Source organism: Pseudophryne corroboree, chromosome 1 (assembly GCF_028390025.1).
Source record: "Pseudophryne corroboree isolate aPseCor3 chromosome 1, aPseCor3.hap2, whole genome shotgun sequence".
Taxonomy (NCBI): Eukaryota; Metazoa; Chordata; class Amphibia; order Anura; family Myobatrachidae; genus Pseudophryne; species Pseudophryne corroboree.
Window position 1 is genome coordinate 992,149,803 of NC_086444.1, and position 22,387 is coordinate 992,172,189.

General features: G+C 46.6%; 1 protein-coding gene across 1 annotated transcript in view; it reads left to right on the plus strand.

Moving 5' to 3' along the window:
* SLC10A7 (solute carrier family 10 member 7) overlaps positions 1 to 22,387 on the plus strand; it is a 384,092-nt gene that overhangs the window by 197,113 nt on the left and 164,592 nt on the right. Inside the window, exon 5 of the mRNA XM_063920592.1 lies at positions 3,596 to 3,634. Within this exon, the coding sequence (XP_063776662.1) occupies positions 3,596 to 3,634 (39 nt within the window). The remainder of the gene's footprint in view (positions 1 to 3,595; positions 3,635 to 22,387) is intronic.

Below are 22,387 nucleotides of genomic sequence, written 5' to 3' on the forward strand. Positions count from 1 at the left end.
GCTGTACAGGACTGCCATTACCAGTTTCAGACGTTGCCGTTTGGGCTTTCCACGGCCCCGAGGATTTTCACCAAGGTAATGGCGGAGATGATGGTGCTCCTGCGCAGGCAGGGAGTCACAATTATCCCATACTTGGACGATCTCCTGATAAAAGCAAGATCGAGAGATCAATTGCAGAAGAGCGTGTCGCTCTCCCTGAGAGTGCTACAACAACACTGTTGGATTCTCAATCTGTCAAAGTCACAATTGATTCCAACGACTCGACTATCATTCCTAGGCATGATTCTGGACACTGAACAGAAGAGGGTTTTTCTCCCGATGGAAAAAGCCCAGGACCTCCAAAACATGGTCAGAGACTTGCTAAAACCAAAAAGAGTGTCTGTTCATCAATGCACTCGAGTTCTGGGGAAAATGGTGGGAGCCTACGAGGCCATCCCCTTCGGCAAGGACATTTCAGTGGGACCTCCTGGACAAGTGGTCCGGTTCCCATCTACTAATACATCAAAAGATAAGCCTGTCCCCCAGGGCCAGGGTGTCTCTCTTGTGGTGGCTGCAAAGTGCTCACTTTCTAGAGGGTCGCAGGTTTGGCATTCAAGACTGGGTTCTGGTGACCACGGACGCGAGCCTCCGAGGATGGGGAGCAGTCACACAAGGAAGAAATTTTCAAGGGCTATGGTCAAGCCAGGAGGCTTGTCTACACATCAACGTACTGGAATTGAGGGCCATATACAACGGCCTACGACAAGCGGAGAATCTTCTTCGCGACCTACCGGTTCTGATTCAATCGGACAACGTCACAGCCGTGGCTCATGTAAACCGCCAAGGCAGGACAAGGAGCAGAGTGGCAATGGCGGAAGCCACCAGGATTCTTCGCTGGGCGGAAAATCATGTAAGCACTCTGTCAGCGGTCTTCATTCCGGGAGTGGACAACTGGGAAGCAGACTTCCTCAGCAGATACGATCTCCATCCAGGAGAGTGGGGACTTCATCAAGAAGTTTTTACAGAGATAACAAGTCTTTGGGGAATTCCTCACATAGACATGATGGCATCACGCCTCAACAAGAAGCTTCGGAGGTATTGTGCCAGGTCAAGAGACCCTCAGGCAGTAGCGGTGGACGCCCTGGTGACACCTTGGGTGTTTCAGTCGGTCTATGTGTTCCCCCCTCTTCCTCTCATCTCAAAAATATTGAGAATCATAAGACAAAAAAGAGTGAAAACAATACTCATTGTTCCAGATTGGCCTCGAAGGGCCTGGTATTCAGATCTTCAGGAGATGCTCACAGAAGATCCATGGCCTCTTCCTCTCAGGGAGGACCTGTTACAACAGGGGCCCTGCGTGTTCCAAGACTTACCGCTTTTATGTTTGACGGCATGGCGGTTGAACACCGAATCCTAGCTGGGAAAGGTATTGCGGAGGAAGTCATCCCTACTCTGATAAAGGCTAGGAAGGAGGTGACGGCAAAACATTATCACCGTATCTGGAGGGAGTATGTTTCTTGGTGTGAAGCCAGGAATGCTACTACGGCAGATTTCCATCTGGGCCGTTTTTCTCCACTTTCTATAGACAGGAGTGGATATGGGCCTAAAATTAGGCTCCATTAAGGTACAGATTTCGGCCCTGTCTATTTTCTTTCAGAAGGAATTGGCTTCTCTCCCAGAAGTCCAGACTTTTGTAAAGGGAGTGCTGCACATCCAGCCTCCTTTTGTGCCCCCAGTGGCACCTTGGGACCTTAACGTGGTGTTACGGTTTCTGAAGTCTCACTGGTTTGAACCTCTTCAAACGGTTGAATTGAAATTTCTCACTTGGAAGGTGGTCATGTTGTTGGCCATGGCATCTGCAAGGCGGGTGTCCGAATTGGGGGCCTTGTCTCACAAGAGCCCCTATTTGACTTTCCATGTGGATAGAGCAGAGTTGAGGACTCGTCCTCAATTTTTGCCTAAGGTGGTTTCTTCATTTCATATGAACCAACCTATTGTGGTGCCTGTGGCTACGGGTGACTTGGAGGATTCCAAGTCCCTGGATGTAGTCAGGGCCTTAAAAATCTATGTAGCCAGGACGGCTCGGGTTAGGAAAACAGAAGCACTGTTTGTCCTGTATGCAGCCAACAAAGTTGGCGCTCCTGCTTCGAAGCAGACTATTGCTCGCTGGATCTGTAACACGATTCAGCAGGCTCATTCTATGGCAGGATTGCCGTTACCAAATTCGGTAAAGGCCCATTCCACTAAGAAGGTGGCCTCTTCTTGGGCGGCTGCCCGAGGCGTCTCGGCTTTACAGCTTTGCCGAGCAGCTACCTGGTCGGGTTCAAACTTTCTATAAGTTTGATACCCTGGCTGATGAGGACCTTGCGTTTGCTCAGTCGGTGCTGCAGAGTCGTCCGCACTCGCCCGCCCGGTCTGGAGCTTTGGTATAAACCCCATGGTCCTTACGGAGTCCCCAGCATCCTCTAGGACATAAGAGAAAAACAGATAAATCTTTTTCTCCTAGTCCGTAGAGGATGCTGGGCACCCGTCCCACTGCGGACATATTTCTGCAAGGCTTGTATATAGTTGTTGCTTACATAAGGGTTATGTTACAGTTGAGATCAGTCTTTAGCTGATACTGTTTTGTTCATACTGTTAACTGGTTGCGTATATTCCAGGTTATACGGTGTGGATGGTGTGGGCTGGTATGAATCTTGCCCTTTCCTCGTATTGTCCATCTCCTCTGGGCACAGTTTCTCTAACTGAGTACTGGAGGAGGGGCATAGAGGGAGGAGCCAGTGCACACCCATTCTAAAGTTCTTTATAGTGCCCATGTCTCCTGCGGAGCCCGTCTATACCCCATGGTCCTTATGGAGTCCCCAGCATCCTCTACGGACTAGGAGAAAAAGATTTACCGGTAGGTTTAAAATCTTATTTTTTGTAAGACCCTGCCCCCTCCCTTCTCTCATAGCTCTCACTGGCTGGCTGCTAGACAGAGCCACCGTTTCACTTTTCCCCAGCCAACACTGTCAGTGCCTGAAGTCTGAGAAATTGCAGTGCCCCTGTATGCACTGATGTCCCCCCCCACCCCCTTCCAGATGAACAGAGATGAGGGGGGAGGCGGACAGGGACAGGTTAAGTCGGGATGGGGGACAGAGATAAAAGAAAGGTTGTGTGGAGGGAGGCAGATGTGAGAAAGAGAGGGGGTGGTGGGATAAGTGAAATAAACAGATGGAGGCCTGGGTTGGCTGAAGGATGAATAGGTGAGGGAAAGGCACAGCTTCCCACATGCCCGCACTGACAATGTCTCACACCCAATGGTGAGAGGGAGCAGAGATCAGAGAGAGGGAGATGGGAAAAGTTGTGGGACAGAGATGGGAGGTGACATGATACAGAGAGTTTGTGGGGACAGAGATTAAAGAGACACAGGGTGGTCTTCAGGCTGTGGGTCTAGAGACGCTCAAAAGGGAAGATGCTATAAGGTGGCCACAATAGCTAGCGACCCAGTGAATGATGGGTCAAAGATACTAGTACAGATTTTAAAAAATTGCCAGTAGTATGTATTATTGCACTCCTGTTTGTAGATATTATACACATTGATACCTGACCTGTCGTCTTCTTGTGTTTTCTGTAGGCTGCTGCTATATTCAATTCTGCATTTGGGAGTTTCTTGGTAAGTACTTCTAACCCATTGCCTCTATACCACTCATCAGCATGGCATATTACTGAGCTCCCAGCTGCTCAGATTACATAAACTTTCTTATTTTCTGCCATTACCTGTCCTCATGAAGACGTATGTCAATATATTGCTTTCTTTTCTCATTGACTTTAATGAGCTATATTGAATGCCCATTACATAGCCACAAATAGCTGAAGTACTGTGGAGACAGAGGCACAATGACACATGATTGAAGATCTTCACTCTCAGCTGGTGTCCGTCCTGAGCACGTGTTCATCAGCTCTGTGGCTCTATGGCAGAAAGAGAACTGGTTATTGCCTAAGGGAAGGCATCCTATTGTGTGTTTAATGGGGAAACTGAGGGCTCTATCACATATATACTGGTTTGGCAAATGGGTAAAACCTATGTGTGCGTTTTCTGTACACTTTTCATGTGTTTCATTTTTACCAGTATAACCTAGAACACTGATGGTGTGTTATGTATTTTATTTATGTGTTTATGTATTTAATATATGTGCTTTGTAAAATGTGAAACACTGCTAAGCAAATGGTAACTTTTGACTAATCTCCTGTTCTTTGCGCACTTTCCATTTGTTTATTAAAAGCGCAAAAGAGTATCTAGGTGTGTATTGCAGAAATATTATTTATGTGAGTTTTATTTTTTTATTATTGTAAATTATTTTATTAATAATTTCTTACATACAGACATTATGCCGTGTGATATCAACTACACTGTGATGTGGTGTGTTGCTAAAAAGTGTAATTTAGCATGTTTTAAGCTTGATGCTTAAATCTTATTCCTAGCGTTCCATAATGGTCTCCCCACTTTTCACATAACCACCAAGAAATGTGTATGATTATTATTAATATTATTAAATGATCATTTATTTATATAGCGCCAGCTATTGGGATGAGATTAGTGTGCACAAGTGAAATTTTGCTTGTGTTCAAACATTTATTTACAGATCCGCCCACAACACTAGTCACCTGGGCTGCAAGCTATCCAAGAACAACTTATTACCACCGTGCAAGGCCAAAGTGGCTTTTTACTGTATGTGCTGATGAAAGTGCTAACATATTTTTTGCTTCCTTGTGAGCAGAAAGATGAAGCTATACAGTATATTTTTGGGGAAATTCTGGAATCGCAGTAGGCAAATAAAAACTACAGTAAGCAGTGAATATGTCACAGTGACCACACCAAGTTAAAGTCATTGTTATTCGTAAACTGGGCATGTAATTGTGCAGGATATTTTATGGACTAATGGCGCGCCTATTACTGCTGTACTGCATTGTGTTATCAGCTCGGAGCAGAAATGTGCATGCTTATACTTTGCTGGAAGTAAACAGTGCTGGAGTGCTTTTACAACAACCATTTGGGTCAGTTTTTCTATGTGACAACAACAGGGACACTAGGCCTAGGGAATGTGCTGTACGAGGTTTTGTCAGCATAAAATACACTAATTCTATATTTATTCATGTTTTTATTTGTCCGATATAAATAGTAAGGATGGCTATCTATAAATATTCTTGTAAGGGGACTTTATCTAGTTTCTCAGATGGCGCTAGTTAGTTTCCCTCCAATGTTCACCTTTAAGTTTGTTTCTATTATTATTATTATTAATAATAATACATTTTATTTATAAGGCTTCACAGGTGGTTTGCAGTGCCGTACATTAGATCAATACAGGGTACACAGAGCTTAACATTACAGATACAGAAAAACAAAAACAGAGCTCAGGTAACAATTAGCACCACAATTCACAGTACATACTACAGCTGACATGTAAGGAAGCAAAGGAGTAATGGGCGTACTACTAGGGGCGGGCAGCCATTGGAAGAGAGAAACAATAATGGGCGAGAGGAGATGCAGGTATAGACAGTCACTGAGTAGGGAAAAGCTGTAACTGAAGTGTGAAAGAAGAGGGCTGTGAGGAGAGGAGGGAAGAAGGCCCTGCTCCAATGAACTTAAGATCTAGGGGGAGGAGCGAGGGAGTGACATGAGGCACACGCAAGCTGAAGGTGGCCTGATGGCAGGAAGTAAGCGAGGCAGAGATGGCAAAGGCATGAGACAGCGGGTTGGGAAAGGGGCCTCGAGACTAGGTTATGCGGAAGGGTACGCTTGTTGATTGTAGGGGGATTTTGGAGATTTTTAAGCATTTGTTAGTATTTTTTATTTTCTCTTACGACCTAGAGGATGCTGGAGACTCCAAAAGGACCATGGGGTATAGACTGATCCGCAGGAGACATGGGCACACTAAAAAGACTTTTACTGGGTGTGAACTGGCTCCGCCCTCTATTCCCCTCCCCCAGACCTCAGTTAGACTTTGTGCCCAGGAGTGACTGGACACACACTAGGGGAGCTCTACTGAGTTTCTCTGGAAAGACTTTTGTTAGGTTTTTTATTTTCAGGGAGACCTGCTGGCTACAGGCTCCCTGCATCGTGGGACTGAGGGGAGAGAAGTCAGACCTACTTCTTCTTAGTTAAAGGCTCTGCTTCTTAGGCTACTGGACACCATTAGCTCCAGAGGGTTCAATCACTTGGTTCGCCTAGCTGCTTGTTCCCAGAGCTTCGCCGTCACCCTCCTCACAGAAGACAGAAGCCGGGTGAGTATTAGAAGAACCGAAGACTTCAGACGGCAGAAGACTTCAGTAACGGTACAGCGCAGCGGTCGCGCTGCGCTCCATGCTCCCACACACTTTACCAACGGCACTCGCTGGGTGCAGGGCGCTGGGGGGGAGCGCCCTGGGCAGCAGTTACTGAGGCTCACTGGACTGGCAGAACGTAGATTCGGTGCCCGGGCACCGAATCCCATACCCCCGCCAGTATAAATTTTTTTAAATTGAGCGGGACTACAGCGCGCCGGGAAGGGGGGGGGGGGGGCACATGAATTTTGGTGCTTTTTATAATATATTGCAGCGCTAGACACATATATTATTTTCTTGTAGTATATGGGCGCTAGGGTGTGAGCTGGCATACTCCCTCTGTGTTTCTCTCTACAGGCTTCCCTGTGGGTCTGTCCCCTTGGTTTTGGCCGGTGTGTCGGTACTACATGTCGACATGTCTGAGGCTGAGTGTTCCTCCCCGGAGGTTGTTACTGGGGGGCGCAGAGAGGGATTTGGGAATGACTCTGTTGGCACAGCTGACTGCTGATTGGGTAAATATGCTGAGTACACTGAATGCAAATGTGGCTTTATTGTCTAAGAGGCTGGATAAATCTGATTCTCGGACACAAACATGGAGAAAATCCATGGAGGAAGCTTTATCTCAGGTACAGCCCCCCTCAGGGTCACAAAAGCGTTCATTTACCCAGATGGCAGATACAGATACCGACACGGACTCTGATTCCGATGTCGATTTCAATGAGGCTTCCTTACATCTGAGGGTTGTTAGGAGTATTCAGTACATGATTGTAGCTATCAAAGATGTTTTACATATCTCTGAGGAACCTGCTGTTCCTGACACAAGGGTTTGCTTATTTAAAGGGAAAAGGCCTGAGGTGAAGTTTCCCCCCTCTCATGAAATGAATGCGCGTCGTGAAAAGGCTTGGGAGTCGCCTGACAAAAGGTGGCAGATTCCCAAGAGAATTTTGATGGCATATCCTTTCCCCTCTGACGACAGGGACAAATGGGAGTCGTCTCCCAATGTGGACAAGGCTCTATCACGATTGTCCAAGAAGGTGGCGCTTCCGTCTCCTGACACGGCTGCTCTCAAGGATCCAGTGGATCGCAAGCTGGAGACGACATTGAAGTCCATTTTCGTTAATACTGGTGCATTGCTCAGACCTGCTGTGGCGTCGGTATGGGTGAGTAGTGCTATTGCTAAGTGGGCTGATAATTTGGCTTCTGATATAGATACCCTTGATAAGGATAACATTCTTTTGACTCTTGGTTATATCAAGGACACTGCAGATTACCTAAAAGATGCGGCGAGGGATGTTGGCCTCTTGGGATCAAGAGCCAATGCCATGGCGGTCTCGGCCAGGAGGGCGCTGTGGATTCATCAATGGAATGCTGATGCCGACTCCAAGAAGAATATGGAAGCTCTCCCTTTTAAAGGTAGTGTCTTGTTTGGTGACAGCCTTGCTGACCTGGTGTCTACCGCTACTGCGGGTAAGTCATCTTTTCTTCCTTATGTTCCCACACAACAGAAAAAGGCACCCCATCATCAGATGCAGTCCTTTTGGCCTAATAAATACAAAAAAGGAAAGGGCTCGTCCTTCCTCGCTTCAAAGGGTAGAGGAAGGGGAAAGAAGTCGCCCACCGTGTCAGGCTCCCAGGACCAAAAGTCCTCCCCTGCCTTTACCAAATCTACCGCATGATGCTGAGGCTCCCCTGTAGGAGTCCGTGCCGGTGGGGGGCCGTCTCCGATTCTTCAGTCAGGTCTGGTTTCAATCGGCCCTGGATCCTTGGGTCTTAGACGTAGTGTCCCAAGGGTACAAACTGGAGTTTCAGGAGATGTCCCCCCGCCGCTTTTTCGTGTCGGCCTTGCCAGTTTCTCTTCCAAAAAGAGAAGTGGTAAATGCTGCAATACAAAAGCTGTGTCAACAGAGGGTCGTTGTGCCTGTTCTCCCGTCCCAACGGGGGGAAGGGTTCTATTCGAGCCTCTTTGTCGTACCGAAGCCGGACGGCTCGGTCAGACCGATTCTGAGCCTGAAATCCCTCAATCCATACTTAAAAATTTTCAAGTTCAAGATGGAGTCTCTTCGAGCTGTGATCTCCAGCCTCGAAGGGGGGGATTTTATGGCGTCAGTCGACATAAAGGATGCTTACTTACATGTCCCGATATACCCTCCTCATCAGGCATTCCTGAGGTTTGCGGTGCAGGATTGTCATTACCAATTTCAGGCGTTGCCGTTTGGGCTTTCCACGGCCCCGAGGGTGTTCACCAAGGTAATGGCGGAAATGATGGTTCTCCTTCGCAAGCAAGGGGTCACAATTATCCCGTACTTGGACGATCTCCTGATAAAGGCGAGGTCAAAGGAACAGTTGTTAAGAAGTGTGGATCTCTCCCTGTCGGTTCTGCGACATCACGGTTGGATTCTAAATTTGCCAAAGTCTCAGTTGATCCCGTCCACTCGGCTGCCCTTCCTGGGCATGGTCCTAGACACGGAGATACAGAGAGTGTTTCTTCCGGAGGACAAAGCTCTGGAAATCCAGACCATGGTCAGGGAGCTTCTGAGGCCGACAAGTGTGTCGATTCATCAATGCACTTGAGTGCTAGGGAAGATGGTTGCGGCTTACGAAGCCATTCCGTTTGGCAGGTTTCGTGCCTGGGTGTTTCAGTGGGATCTGCTGAACAAATGGTCCGGGTCTCACCTGCACATGCACCGGAAAATAAGTCTATCGTCCAGTGCCAGGAATTCTCTCCTGTGGTGGCTGCAAGGTTCTCACCTTCTAGAGGGACGCCGATTCGGAATCCAGAACTGGGTCCTGCTGACCACAGATGCAAGTCTCTGAGGCTGGGGCGCAGTCACGCAAGGAGGAAGTTTCCAGGGAAAGTGGTCAAGCCAGGAATCTTGTCTCCACATAAATGTTCTCGAGTTAAGAGCCATTTACAACGGCCTCCTGCAAGCGAAGAACCTTCTTCAGGGTCTCCCTGTCCTGGTTCAGTCGGACAACATAACTGCGGTGGCGTATGTAAACTGCCAAGCTGGAACAAGGAGCAGGGCGGCAATGGCGGAGGCCACAAGAATTCTTCGTTGGGCGGAACAGCACGTGAGCGCTCTGTCAGCAGTCTTCCTCCCGGGCGTGGACAACTGGGAAGCAGACTTCCTCAGCAGACACGATCTCCATCCGGGAGAGTGGGCTCTACATCAAGAGGTATTTACAGAAGTGACGAGGCGTTGGGGAATTCCTCTGATAGACATGATGGCGTCTCGCCTCAACAAGAAGCTTCCGAGGTATTGTTCCAGGTCAAGGGACCCCCAAGCCAGTGCAGTGGACGCCCTGGTAACTCCGTGGGTGTTTCAGTCTGTGTATGTGTTCCCTCCGCTTCCTCTCATTCCAAGGGTGCTGAGGATCGTACGACAAACAAGGGTTCAGGCAATACTCGTCGTTCCAGATTGGCCACGGAAGTCCCGGTATCCGGATCTTCAGGAATTGCTGTAGAAGATCCTTTGCCGCTTTCTATAAGAGAGGACCGGTTACTGCAGGGGCCATGCGTGTTTCCGGACTTACCGCGGCTGCGTTTGACGGCGTGGAAGTTGAGCGCCAGAACCTAGCTCGGAAAGGTATTCCCGGGGAGGTCATCCCCACTCTCCTTAAAGCTAGGAAGGAGGTTACGGCAAAACATTATCACCGTATTTGGAGAAAGTATGTGTCGTGGTGTGAAACCAAAGCAGCTCCTGCGGAGGAGTTTCACTTGAGTTGTTTCCTCCATTTTTTGCAGGCAGGCGTGGATGCAGGCCTGAAATTGGGTTCCATCAAAGTGCAGATTTCGGCTTTATCTATTTTCTTTCAAAAAGAATTGGCCGTCCTTCCTTTCGTGAAGGGAGTGCTGCATATCCATCCTCCATTTGTGCCACCCGTGGCGCCGTGGGATCTTGAAGTGGTGTTGCAGTTTCTTATGTCTTACTGGTTTGAACCTTTGCGTAAGGTTGAGTTAAAGTTTCTCACTTGGAAAGTGGTCATGCTTTTGGCTTTGGCGTCTGCCAGACGATAGCCTGAGTTGGCGGCTTGATCTCACAAGAGCCCATATTTGATTTTTCATTCGGATAGAGCGGAATTGAGGACTCGTCAACAATTTCTGTCGAAGGTGGTTTCTTCGTTTCACATAAACCAACCTATTGTGGTACCGGTGGCTACGGATGCTGTGGCGGCCCCAAAATCTCTTGATGTTGTAAGAGCTTTGAAAATTTATGTCGCCAGAACGGCTCTTACTAGGAAGACAGAGGCTCTGTTTGTCCTGTATGCTTCCAACAAGATTGGAAATCCTGCTTCTAAGCAAACTATTGCACGCTGGATTTGTAATACGATTCAGAAAGCTCATTCTTCGGCTGGGCTGCCGTTGCCGAAGTCAGTAAAGGCCCATTCTACCAGGAAGGTGGGCTCATCTTGGGCGGCTGCCCAAGGGGTCTCGGCACTTCAACTTTGCCGAGCAGCTACTTGGTCGGGTTCAAACACTTTTGCTAAGTTCTACAAGTTTGATACCCTGGCTGATGAGGACCTCATGTTTGCTCAATCGGTGCTGCAGAGTCGTCCGCACTCTCCCGCCCGGTCTGGAGCTTTGGTATAGACCCCATGGTCCTTTTTGGAGTCCCCAGCATCCTCTAGGACGTAAGAGAAAATAGGATTTTAATACCTACCAGTAAATCCTTTTCTCCTAGTCCGTAGAGGATGCTGGGCGCCCGTCCCTGTGCGGACTGTTCCTTGCAGTTGTATTGATACTGGTTATTTTTGGTTACACGAGGTTTGTGTATCGGTTATATTCAGCTTGTTGCTGCTGTTAGTTAATACTGTTATCTGGTTTCTTGCCACTCCGGTTGTACGGTATGTTTGTGGTGTGGGCTGGTATGTTTCTCGCCCTTAGTTTAACAAAAATCCTTTCCTCGAAATGTCCGTCTCTCCTGGGCACAGTTCATATAACTGAGGTCTGGGGGAGGGGCATAGAGGGAGGAGCCAGTTCACACCCAGTAAAAGTCTTTTTAGTGTGCCCATGTCTCCTGCGGATCCGTCTATACCCCATGGTCCTTTTGGAGTCCCCAGCATCCTCTACGGACTAGGAGAAAAGGATTTACCGGTAGGTATTAAAATCCTATTTTTGCAAAGGTCCATGTTTTACCTACAGTTTGATCTGCTTGTGAAGTTGTAGGCACTTTTTTTTGTCTTTTTTCTTAACCTCTAGCCCTATCAATACACTTTGTTTACAGACGTAGTCACCACTGGGGACTTGACCAAACATTTCACTGAATAGGATGATGAACCCTGTTCTCCTCATATTCATCAGCACGTCTGCTCTGCAGGCACATACACCTCCTGTTTGCACTGAGAGATTGTGTGCCTATGAAATGTAAACAGCCATAAAAAGCGGCCAATCCTGTATTGCTTCCATTTCTCATATAGCACATTTTTATGTGTGGTCTGTTTTTTGTTCTTTTCTTTCACTTTATTTTGAGCCTTAGGGCTGTTCCATACAAACTTTGTCCGGCTTTTTGCCATCCGGCAGGGTCTTTCACACACAATGGCCTTGAGCCGTGTGTAATGCTGTGCACATGCGCAGCAGCAGCGGCGACAGCTAAAAAACTGGTGTGTGTGAAAGATCCCATTGACACACACAGTTCTCTGCCTACAAAGACGGCACGGCCGCCGGACCTTTCAGTGGATATTTCCATCTGCAACCCGGCACCCCCCATATGCAGCAAAACTCAATAAAAAAATAAAAAAAACATGCACGGGGGAAAAAAAGGATGGCTTCTTGCCGTCCGGTCAAAACCGCTGCGTGTGAAATAGCCCTAAGCATCTCTGTAGTTTTACAAAGCTATTAAATATTCATTGTAAAAGTGACTATTTTCATCTTCTGGGGCAGATGTATTAACCTGGAGAAGGCATAAGGAAGTGATAAACCAGTGATCTGTGCAAGGTGATAAAGGCACCAGCCAATCAGATCCTAACTGTTAATTTACATATTGGAGCTGATTGGCTGGTGCCTTTATCACTTTGCACATATCACTGGTTTATCACTTCCTTATGCCTTCTCCAGATTAATACATCTGCCCCTATGTTCTTTACCCTACTGTTTGCCCTAGTGGTATTATGTTGGTACTGTATTTTGGTATGCTAACTTTTTGTTTTAAAATTTGCTTGCTACATAATACCAAACCCCAATTAAAAATCTTTGTCCTTAAGAACGAATTGTTTTAGAAAACAGGGTTTTTGTTTGCTCTTTTTGTGCTCAGCGGGTAATAACTAATTACGGATGAATTCAATTAACATAAATTTCAGGCCAACAGAATATCTCAGGATAGCACCGTTGAGAATTTCTTTAAGTTAAGACAGTAATGTCATTATCTTTTCCTCTCATTTAAACTGCTCGCTTTACAATAATTGTAGAGCTTAATAAGTGATTTGATTTTTTCCCTTGATGGGGTTTTAATAAAATTTAATAGCATTAGAGTAATTCAGCATAGCTAGTTATCAAAGAAGCTGATCCTGGCAGCATGTAAGTGTATATCCATAGGGTGTCTGTGGGAAGAATGTCTTCTATATTACCTACAAGACTGCTCAGTCCCTGCTGCTGCAACCTCGGAGTAGCACTTTCTAGAGTTTATATATTTGCTGTAGTAATAAGGTCTTGGGGTTTGTTTGTTTTTATGTACAATTTAACTGATTCACAGTGCATTTTTTTAGATTAAACCACTTTTCCCAAGTAGGCTTATAACCCCTGTTATACCCCTTTTCCACCAAATTTGCATGCGCAGAAGTGCCTTTTTTTTGCATCATTGCTGCGCAGCGAACATTTTCAGCTAGCGATCAACTATGAATGACCCCCATAGTCCACAAAATGGTGACTTCACTGTTTTGCATGCAATGGATAAGGCTTATTTTGTATGTCTCTACTTACTTCCGCTGATATTGTGTGCTATTTGATCTTCGTTCTGTGGATCATGTTGACTGGAAATTAATACTTTTATTTCCAGCGGGTGTGATCTATGAGCATACATCATTACAGTGAGTATTATTATTATTATCCTTTATTTATATGGTGCCACAAGGGATCCGCAGCGCCCATTACAGTATACATAACCAAATGAGCAAAACAAGAAAACAGCACTAAAGGGGGGTACTCACGGAGCGATCGCTGCTTGAAATCTAAGCAATCTGGCTAGATTGCTTAGATTTTAAGCAGTGATCACTCAGTGTGTACCCCCCACAGCGATAGCGATGCGCAGCCCCGCATGCAGGCCAATCTAGCAGGTCGCTCACTTCACCCGCTGGGTGAAATGAGCGTCTCTCCCTGCACGCTCAGCACACATCGCTCTGTGCTGAGCGGCGGGAGAGATGTGCGCTGAGCGGTTCGATCAGCACACATCTCTCCCAAATCGGGCCGTGAGTACTGGCCTTTACAGTTTAAGACAATATAGGACAAGTACGGAAAACCAGGGGTTAGGTGCCATGAAAGGGAGTATGGAGTAGGTCGTGTAAGTAAGAGAAAGCAAGGCACAAGAGGGGAGAAGGCCCTGCTCTTGCGAGCTTACAATCTATCATGTAGTGTTGGAGAATACGGACACATATACTGTAGGTAACAAGGGGCGCCATCACCTTTTTGGTTGGGGAGGGCCAAGATATACATTTATTTTGACGCACCTAAATCACTGAATTTCGCCCTCTCAAGGGCAGCTGAAATTAGCCGTTACACCACCTACCTGATGACATAAATATCTTTTACACATTTTATGTAAAAAGCAGCATAGAGGACACTATGGGAAATGCAGATAATAGTGTATTAGAAGAAAAATACAACGTTAAGGCGCACATCTACTTTTAACATAGGTTAGAGCTGCACCTTTTATTCCCCCGCACCCCCACCCGTTCCAGCACCCATGTAGGTAACCTAAAGTATAGTCAATTTATTTATTTTTTGCATCAAACTTTCTTAAAATAAGCCCATATCTATGGCTGTCATGAGATGCAAGTCTTATCTTGCACCTAAAAACATCCTGCTGGCTCTCCCAAGATGTGCCTCCTTATTTTTACAATAGTTTATCCAGCCCTGACTATATTAGTATAGACAAGACGTTCCAAAACTTTTTTGAATCACGGCACCACAGAATTTTTTGTCACAGCACCCCTAGGCCAAACGTGTCTTACTGAGAAATTTAGAGGGTTTTTTTTTTTAATAAAGTAAATTGTGTTTATACTGTATGCAATCCTTGGGCTCAGTTATGTGTTGAGGGATAAGATTCACTTAACATATGTTATGATTGGCAGCTACAAGTTATGGTTTTGCCTATCACATTGACCATAAATAATATGAATTGGTCTTGGACCACGTTCCAAAGCACCCCTGCAAGTGTCCCAAAGCACCCCTGGGTGCCACAGCACACAGTTTAAGATCAACTGGTATAGGGCGGGGTGTACTAGCCTCTCCCGCTGCGGTATTAGGGTTATCTCTGCGCTCCTGGTGTTTACTCCTCGTTAGCTGTTTTCCTCCTGCTGGCCGGCGCTCCCCAACGCTCCCTGTAGTTTCCATGTCACACTAGCCGTAACTGCGGTCCACCTAATCACCGCCGTGGCCACTGATCCCACTGTAGAGGTTGTTCAGCACTGCGCTTCCCCAGTCAGGGAGTTGCGCATGCGCAGTAGTCTCTTCTTCCTACTACTGCGACTACTGCGCATGCGCGACTCACTGACAGGGGAGCGCAGCGCTGAACAACCGCTGTGGAGGGATCAGTGGCCGCGACGATGATTAGGCAGACCGCAGTGATGGCTAGTGTGATGCAGAAACTACAGGGAGCGTTGGGGAGTGCCGCAAAACGGCTAACGAGGAGTAAACACCGGGAGCGCAGAGATAATCCTAATACCGCAGCGGGAGAGGTTAGTACATCCCGCCCATAGACTGTTGTAACCAACATCAAGAGACATGCTAACAAAATAGTATAAAGTTGGACTAGTCACTAGTGTGCACAAGAGCCACAGTTTGTCCTGTATTGTTAGTGTGCCTATCATCTACAGTTAGGGAAGAAAGAAATGTTATGACCAGAACCAATATTTGGGGAAAATGTAGCTATAAAGTCACTAGGAAGTAATGACATCACTGAGGCATGAGGCAACAAATGTTCCCAGTGAATTGATAGGTTTCCTTTAATTCAGCCATATGTCTGACATCACACCTTTTGAGTAATTGTAAAATCCTCCTACATTTAACACAATACTTTCTTATTCAAATCTAGTAAATGCATGGAAGTGAGAATTCTAAAAGTATCACAGAAAAGTCAATGCTGGTTACATTTAAAGAGATATTCTATAAATGAAATGTTTTCTGCAGTGTGACAGGATCAGTGCTCGATGTAAACATATTAATCACAGTGTCCATTTGTCTTGCAAATTTGTGACACAAATTAAATTGCTGGAAAGACCAGCAACTATTAAATCTAATTTTTATTTTAAAGCTTGTTGAGTGTGAATTTTTTGTCGTGGTGATGTATTTCATTATATTAAATGCAATTAATAAAATCTACAGCTCACGCCAATAAGCCAAGGGTGTTTTTACCTTTTAATCTTATGAATACAATTATTGATTCAATCATAATTTTTTGACAATATAAATGTAGCTATTTTATGTCTACAAAATTAACCAGTAATTGTCTAGACCACATGGTCTCAAACTCGGTCCTCAGGACCCCACACAGTGCATGTTTTGCAGGTCTCCTCACAGAATCACAAGTGACATAATTAGCTCTACCTGTGGACCTTTTAAAATGTGACTGAGTAATTAATACACCTGTGCACTTGCTGGGTTACCTGCAAAACATGCACCGTGTGGGGTCCTGAGGACCGAGTTTGAGAACCACTGGTCTAGACCACAGGTTCTCAAACTCGGTCCTCAGGACCCCATACGGTGCATGTTTTGCAGGTCTCCTCACAGAATCACAAGTGAAACAATTAGCTCCACCTGTGGACCTTTTAAAATGTGTCAGTGAGTAATTAATACACCTGTGCACCTGCTGGGTTACCTGCAAAACATGCACTGTGTGGGGTCCTGAGGACCGAGTTTGAGAACCCCTGGTCTAGACTGTTGATATAACATTGCCACTATTTATTTTAATGTAATAAATTAAATAAATCTAATGTAATACATATAAGGCTAATTTCTTGACAAAATCAGAGGATCTGTATTCACGTGGCCTTAGAGATGTTTATTGTGTGTGTGTGTGTGTGTGTGTGTGTGTGTGTGTGTTTTAGGTACAATAATGATTTATTGTAGTGTAGTACAACATGTAAGTGCCTCCACTGGGGCATGCTGTCTTCTCAGGTAGTGCAGACAGGCTGGAAACGTGTGTGGAAGGGCAGTGATGTGGGGAGTTGAGTGGTGCAGGAGGGAGAACTCTGGGCTGTGGTTCTCTAGGTGGCAATGTGCCATTACAAGCTGTTTGGCAGCATGTAAGGAAATACTGTAATGATTGTTCTCGATGCCAGCTTAGTGTCATATGGAAAGGGAATATAGTGCATCGGCTTCAGAATATAAATGTAAAACTCGTGTATATTTTGCTGTAAATATTCCCAAGTTATTTCCTGACAAGATTCTGATGCTAACATTAGTTAAATCGGGAAACTTGCATTTCTAATTAATCAATTGTAATTCAGATCTGTTTTAATTTCACTGCTCCTTAAATCTAACTATGTTGTTTAACTAGTTTAATAATTACTCAACGTGTATTATCTCAGTACATAAATAGAATGCACTTTGTTGTTACATGTTTTATGAATTGCACTTTGTCCCTTTTATAGTGTAAATGTTACAGTATGAATGTGTATGTATTAGAGATGAGCGCCGGAAATTTTTCGGGTTTTGGGTTCGGTTCCGCGGCCGTGTTTTGGGTTCGACCGCGTTTTGGCAAAACCTCACCGAATTTTTTTTGTCGGATTCGGGTGTGTTTTGGATTCGGGTGTTTTTTTCAAAAAACCCTAAAAAACAGCTTAAATCATAGAATTTGGGGGTCATTTTGATCCCAAAGTATTATTAACCTCAAAAAACATAATTTCCACTCATTTTCAGTCTATTCTGAATACCTCACACCTCACAATATTATTTTTAGTCCTAAAATTTGCACCGAGGTCGCTGTGTGAGTAAGATAAGCGACCCTAGTGGCCGACACAAACACCGGGCCCATCTAGGAGTGGCACTGCAGTGTCACGCAGGATGTCCCTTCCAAAAAACCCTCCCCAAACAGCACATGACGCAAAGAAAAAAAGAGGCGCAATGAGGTAGCTGACTGTGTGAGTAAGATAAGCGACCCTAGTGGCCGACACAAACACCGGGCCCATCTAGGAGTGGCACTGCAGTGTCACGCAGGATGTCCCTTCCAAAAAACCCTCCCCAAACAGCACATGACGCAAAGAAAAAAAGAGGCGCAATGAGGTAGCTGACTGTGTGAGTAAGATAAGCGACCCTAGTGGCCGACACAAACACCGGGCCCATCTAGGAGTGTCACTGCAGTGTCACGCAGGATGTCCCTTCCAAAAAACCCTCCCCAAACAGCACATGACGCAAAGAAAAAAAGAGGCGCAATGAGGTAGCTGACTGTGTGAGTAAGATAAGCGACCCTAGTGGCCGACACAAACACCGGGCCCATCTAGGAGTGGCACTGCAGTGTCACGCAGGATGTCCCTTCCAAAAAACCCTCCCCAAACAGCACATGACGCAAAGAAAAAAAGAGGCGCAATGAGGTAGCTGACTGTGTGAGTAAGATAAGCGACCCTAGTGGCCGACACAAACACCGGGCCCATCTAGGAGTGGCACTGCAGTGTCACGCAGGATGTCCCTTCCAAAAAACCCTCCCCAAACAGCACATGACGCAAAGAAAAAAAGAGGCGCAATGAGGTAGCTGACTGTGTGAGTAAGATAAGCGACCCTAGTGGCCGACACAAACACCGGGCCCATCTAGGAGTGGCACTGCAGTGTCACGCAGGATGTCCCTTCCAAAAAACCCTCCCCAAACAGCACATGACGCAAAGAAAAAAAGAGGCGCAATGAGGTAGCTGACTGTGTGAGTAAGATAAGCGACCCTAGTGGCCGACACAAACACCGGGCCCATCTAGGAGTGGCACTGCAGTGTCACGCAGGATGGCCCTTCCAAAAAACCCTCCCCAAACAGCACATGACGCAAAGAAAAAGAAAAGAAAAAAGAGGTGCAAGATGGAATTGTCCTTGGGCCCTCCCACCCACCCTTATGTTGTATAAACAAAACAGGACATGCACACTTTAACCAACCCATCATTTCAGTGACAGGGTCTGCCACACGACTGTGACTGATATGACGGGTTGGTTTGGACCCCCCCCAAAAAAGAAGCAATTAATCTCTCCTTGCACAAACTGGCTCTACAGAGGCAAGATGTCCACCTCATCATCATCCTCCGATATATCACCGTGTACATCCCCCTCCTCACAGATTATCAATTCGTCCCCACTGGAATCCACCATCTCAGCTCCCTGTGTACTTTGTGGAGGCAATTGCTGCTGGTCAATGTCTCCGCGGAGGAATTGATTATAATTCATTTTAATGAACATCATCTTCTCCACATTTTCTGGATGTAACCTCGTACGCCGATTGCTGACAAGGTGAGCGGCGGCACTAAACACTCTTTCGGAGTACACACTTGTGGGAGGGCAACTTAGGTAGAATAAAGCCAGTTTGTGCAAGGGCCTCCAAATTGCCTCTTTTTCCTGCCAGTATAAGTACGGACTGTGTGACGTGCCTACTTGGATGCGGTCACTCATATAATCCTCCACCATTCTTTCAATGGGGAGAGAATCATATGCAGTGCCAGTAGACGACATGTCCGTATCCGTAAACGTTGTCAGGTCCTTCAGTCCGGACCAGATGTCAGCATCAGCAGTCGCTCCAGACTGCCCTGCATCACCGCCAGCGGGTGGGCTCGGAATTCTGAGCCTTTTCCTCGCACCCCCAGTTGCGGGAGAATGTGAAGGAGGAGATGTTGACAGGTCGCGTTCCGCTTGACTTGACAATTTTCTCACCAGCAGGTCTTTCAACCCCAGCAGACTTGTGTCTGCCGGAAAGAGAGATCCAAGGTAGGCTTTAAATCTAGGATCGAGCACGGTGGCCAAAATGTAGTGCTCTGATTTCAACAGATTGACCACCCGTGAATCCTTGTTAAGCGAATTAAGGGCTCCATCCACAAGTCCCACATGCCTAGCGGAATCGCTCCGTGTTAGCTCCTCCTTCAATGTCTCCAGCTTCTTCTGCAAAAGCCTGATGAGGGGAATGACCTGACTCAGGCTGGCAGTGTCTGAACTGACTTCACGTGTGGCAAGTTCAAAGGGCATCAGAACCTTGCACAACGTTGAAATCATTCTCCACTGCGCTTGAGACAGGTGCATTCCACCTCCTATATCGTGCTCAATTGTATAGGCTTGAATGGCCTTTTGCTGCTCCTCCAACCTCTGAAGCATATAGAGGGTTGAATTCCACCTCGTTACCACTTCTTGCTTCAGATGATGGCAGGGCAGGTTCAGTAGTTTTTGGTGGTGCTCCAGTCTTCTGTACGTGGTGCCTGTACGCCGAAAGTGTCCCGCAATTCTTCTGGCCACCGACGGCATCTCTTGCACGCCCCTGTCGTTTTTTAAAAAATTCTGCACCACCAAATTCAAGGTATGTGCAAAACATGGGACGTGCTGGAATTTGCCCATATTTAATGCACACACAATATTGCTGGCGTTGTCCGATGCCACAAATCCACAGGAGAGTCCAATTGGGGTAAGCCATTCCGCGATGATCTTCCTCAGTTGCCGTAAGAGGTTTTCAGCTGTGTGCGTATTCTGGAAACCGGTGATACAAAGCGTAGCCTGCCTAGGAAAGAGTTGGCGTTTGCGAGATGCTGCTACTGGTGCCGCCGCTGCTGTTCTTGCGGCGGGAGTCCATACATCTACCCAGTGGGCTGTCACAGTCATATAGTCCTGACCCTGCCCTGCTCCACTTGTCCACATGTCCGTGGTTAAGTGGACATTGGGTACAACTGCATTTTTTAGGACACTGGTGAGTCTTTTTCTGACGTCCGTGTACATTCTCGGTATCGCCTGCCTAGAGAAGTGGAACCTAGATGGTATTTGGTAACGGGGGCACACTGCCTCAATAAATTGTCTAGTTCCCTGTGAACTAACGGCGGATACCGGACGCACGTCTAACACCAACATAGTTGTCAAGGCCTCAGTTATCCGCTTTGCAGCAGGATGACTGCTGTGATATTTCATCTTCCTCGCAAAGGACTGTTGGACAGTCAATTGCTTACTGGAAGTAGTACAAGTGGGCTTACGACTTCCCCTCTGGGATGACCATCGACTCCCAGCAGCAACAACAGCAGCGCCAGCAGCAGTAGGCGTTACACGCAAGGATGCATCAGAGGAATCCCAGGCAGGAGAGGAATCATCAGAATTGCCAGTGACATGGCCTGCAGGACTATTGGCATTCCTGGGGAAGGAGGAAATTGACACTGAGGGAGTTGGTGGGGTGGTTTGCGTGAGCTTGGTTACAAGAGGAAGGGATTTACTGGTCAGTGGACTGCTTCCGCTGTCGGCCAAAGTTTTTGAACTTGTCACTGACTTATTATGAATGCGCTGCAGGTGACGTATAAGGGAGGATGTTCCGAGGTGGTTAACGTCCTTACCCCTACTTATTACAGCTTGACAAAGGGAACACACGGCTTGACAAATGTTGTCCGCATTTCTGGTGAAATACTTCCACACCGAAGAGCTTATTTTTTTGGTATTTTCACCAGGCATGTCAACGGCCATATTCCTCCCACGGACAACAGGTGTCTCCCCGGGTGCCTGACTTAAACAAACCACCTCACCATCAGAATCCTCCTGGTCAATTTCCTCCCCAGCGCCAGCAACACCCATATCCTCCTCATCCTGGTGTACTTCAACACTGACATCTTCAATCTGACTATCAGGAACTGGACTGCGGGTGCTCCTTCCAGCACTTGCAGGGGGCGTGCAAATGGTGGAAGGCGCATGCTCTTCACGTCCAGTGTTGGGAAGGTCAGGCATCGCAACCGACACAATTGGACTCTCCTTGTGGATTTGGGATTTCGAAGAACGCACAGTTCTTTGCTGTGCTTTTTCCAGCTTGAGTCTTTTCATTTTTCTAGCGAGAGGCTGAGTGCTTCCATCCTCATGTGAAGCTGAACCACTAGCCATGAACATAGGCCAGGGCCTCAGCCGTTCCTTGCCACTCCGTGTGGTAAATGGCATATTGGCAAGTTTACGCTTCTCCGACGACAATTTTATTTTAGGTTTTGGAGTCCTTTTTTTACTGATATTTGGTGTTTTGGATTTGACATGCTCTGTACTATGACATTGGGCATCGGCCTTGGCAGACGACGTTGCTGGCATTTCATCGTCTCGGCCATGACTAGTGGCAGCAGCTTCAGCACGAGGTGGAAGTGGATCTTGATCTTTCCCTAATTTTGGAACCTCAACATTTTTGTTCTCCATATTTTAATAGGCACAACTAAAAGGCACCTCAGGTAAACAATGGAGATGGATGGATACTAGTATACAATTATGGATGGACTGCCGAGTGCCGACACAGAGGTAGCTACAGCCGTGGACTACCGTACTGTACTGTGTCTGCTGCTAATATAGACTGGTTGATAATGAGATGTAGTATGTATGTATAAAGAAGAAAGAAAAAAAAACCACGGGTAGGTGGTATACAATTATGGACGGACTGCCGAGTGCCGACACAGAGGTAGCTACAGCCGTGGACTACCGTACTGTACCTGCTGCTAATATAGACTGGATGATAATGAGATGTAGTATGTATAAAGAAGAAAAAAAAACCACGGGTAGGTGGTATACAATTATGGATGGACTGCCGAGTGCCGACACAGAGGTAGCTACAGCCGTGGACTACCGTACTGTACTGTGTCTGCTGCTAATATAGACTGGATGATAATGAGATGTAGTATGTATAAAGAAGAAAGAAAAAAAAAACCACGGGTAGGTGGTATACAATTATGGATGGACTGCCGAGTGCCGACACAGAGGTAGCTACAGCCGTGGACTACC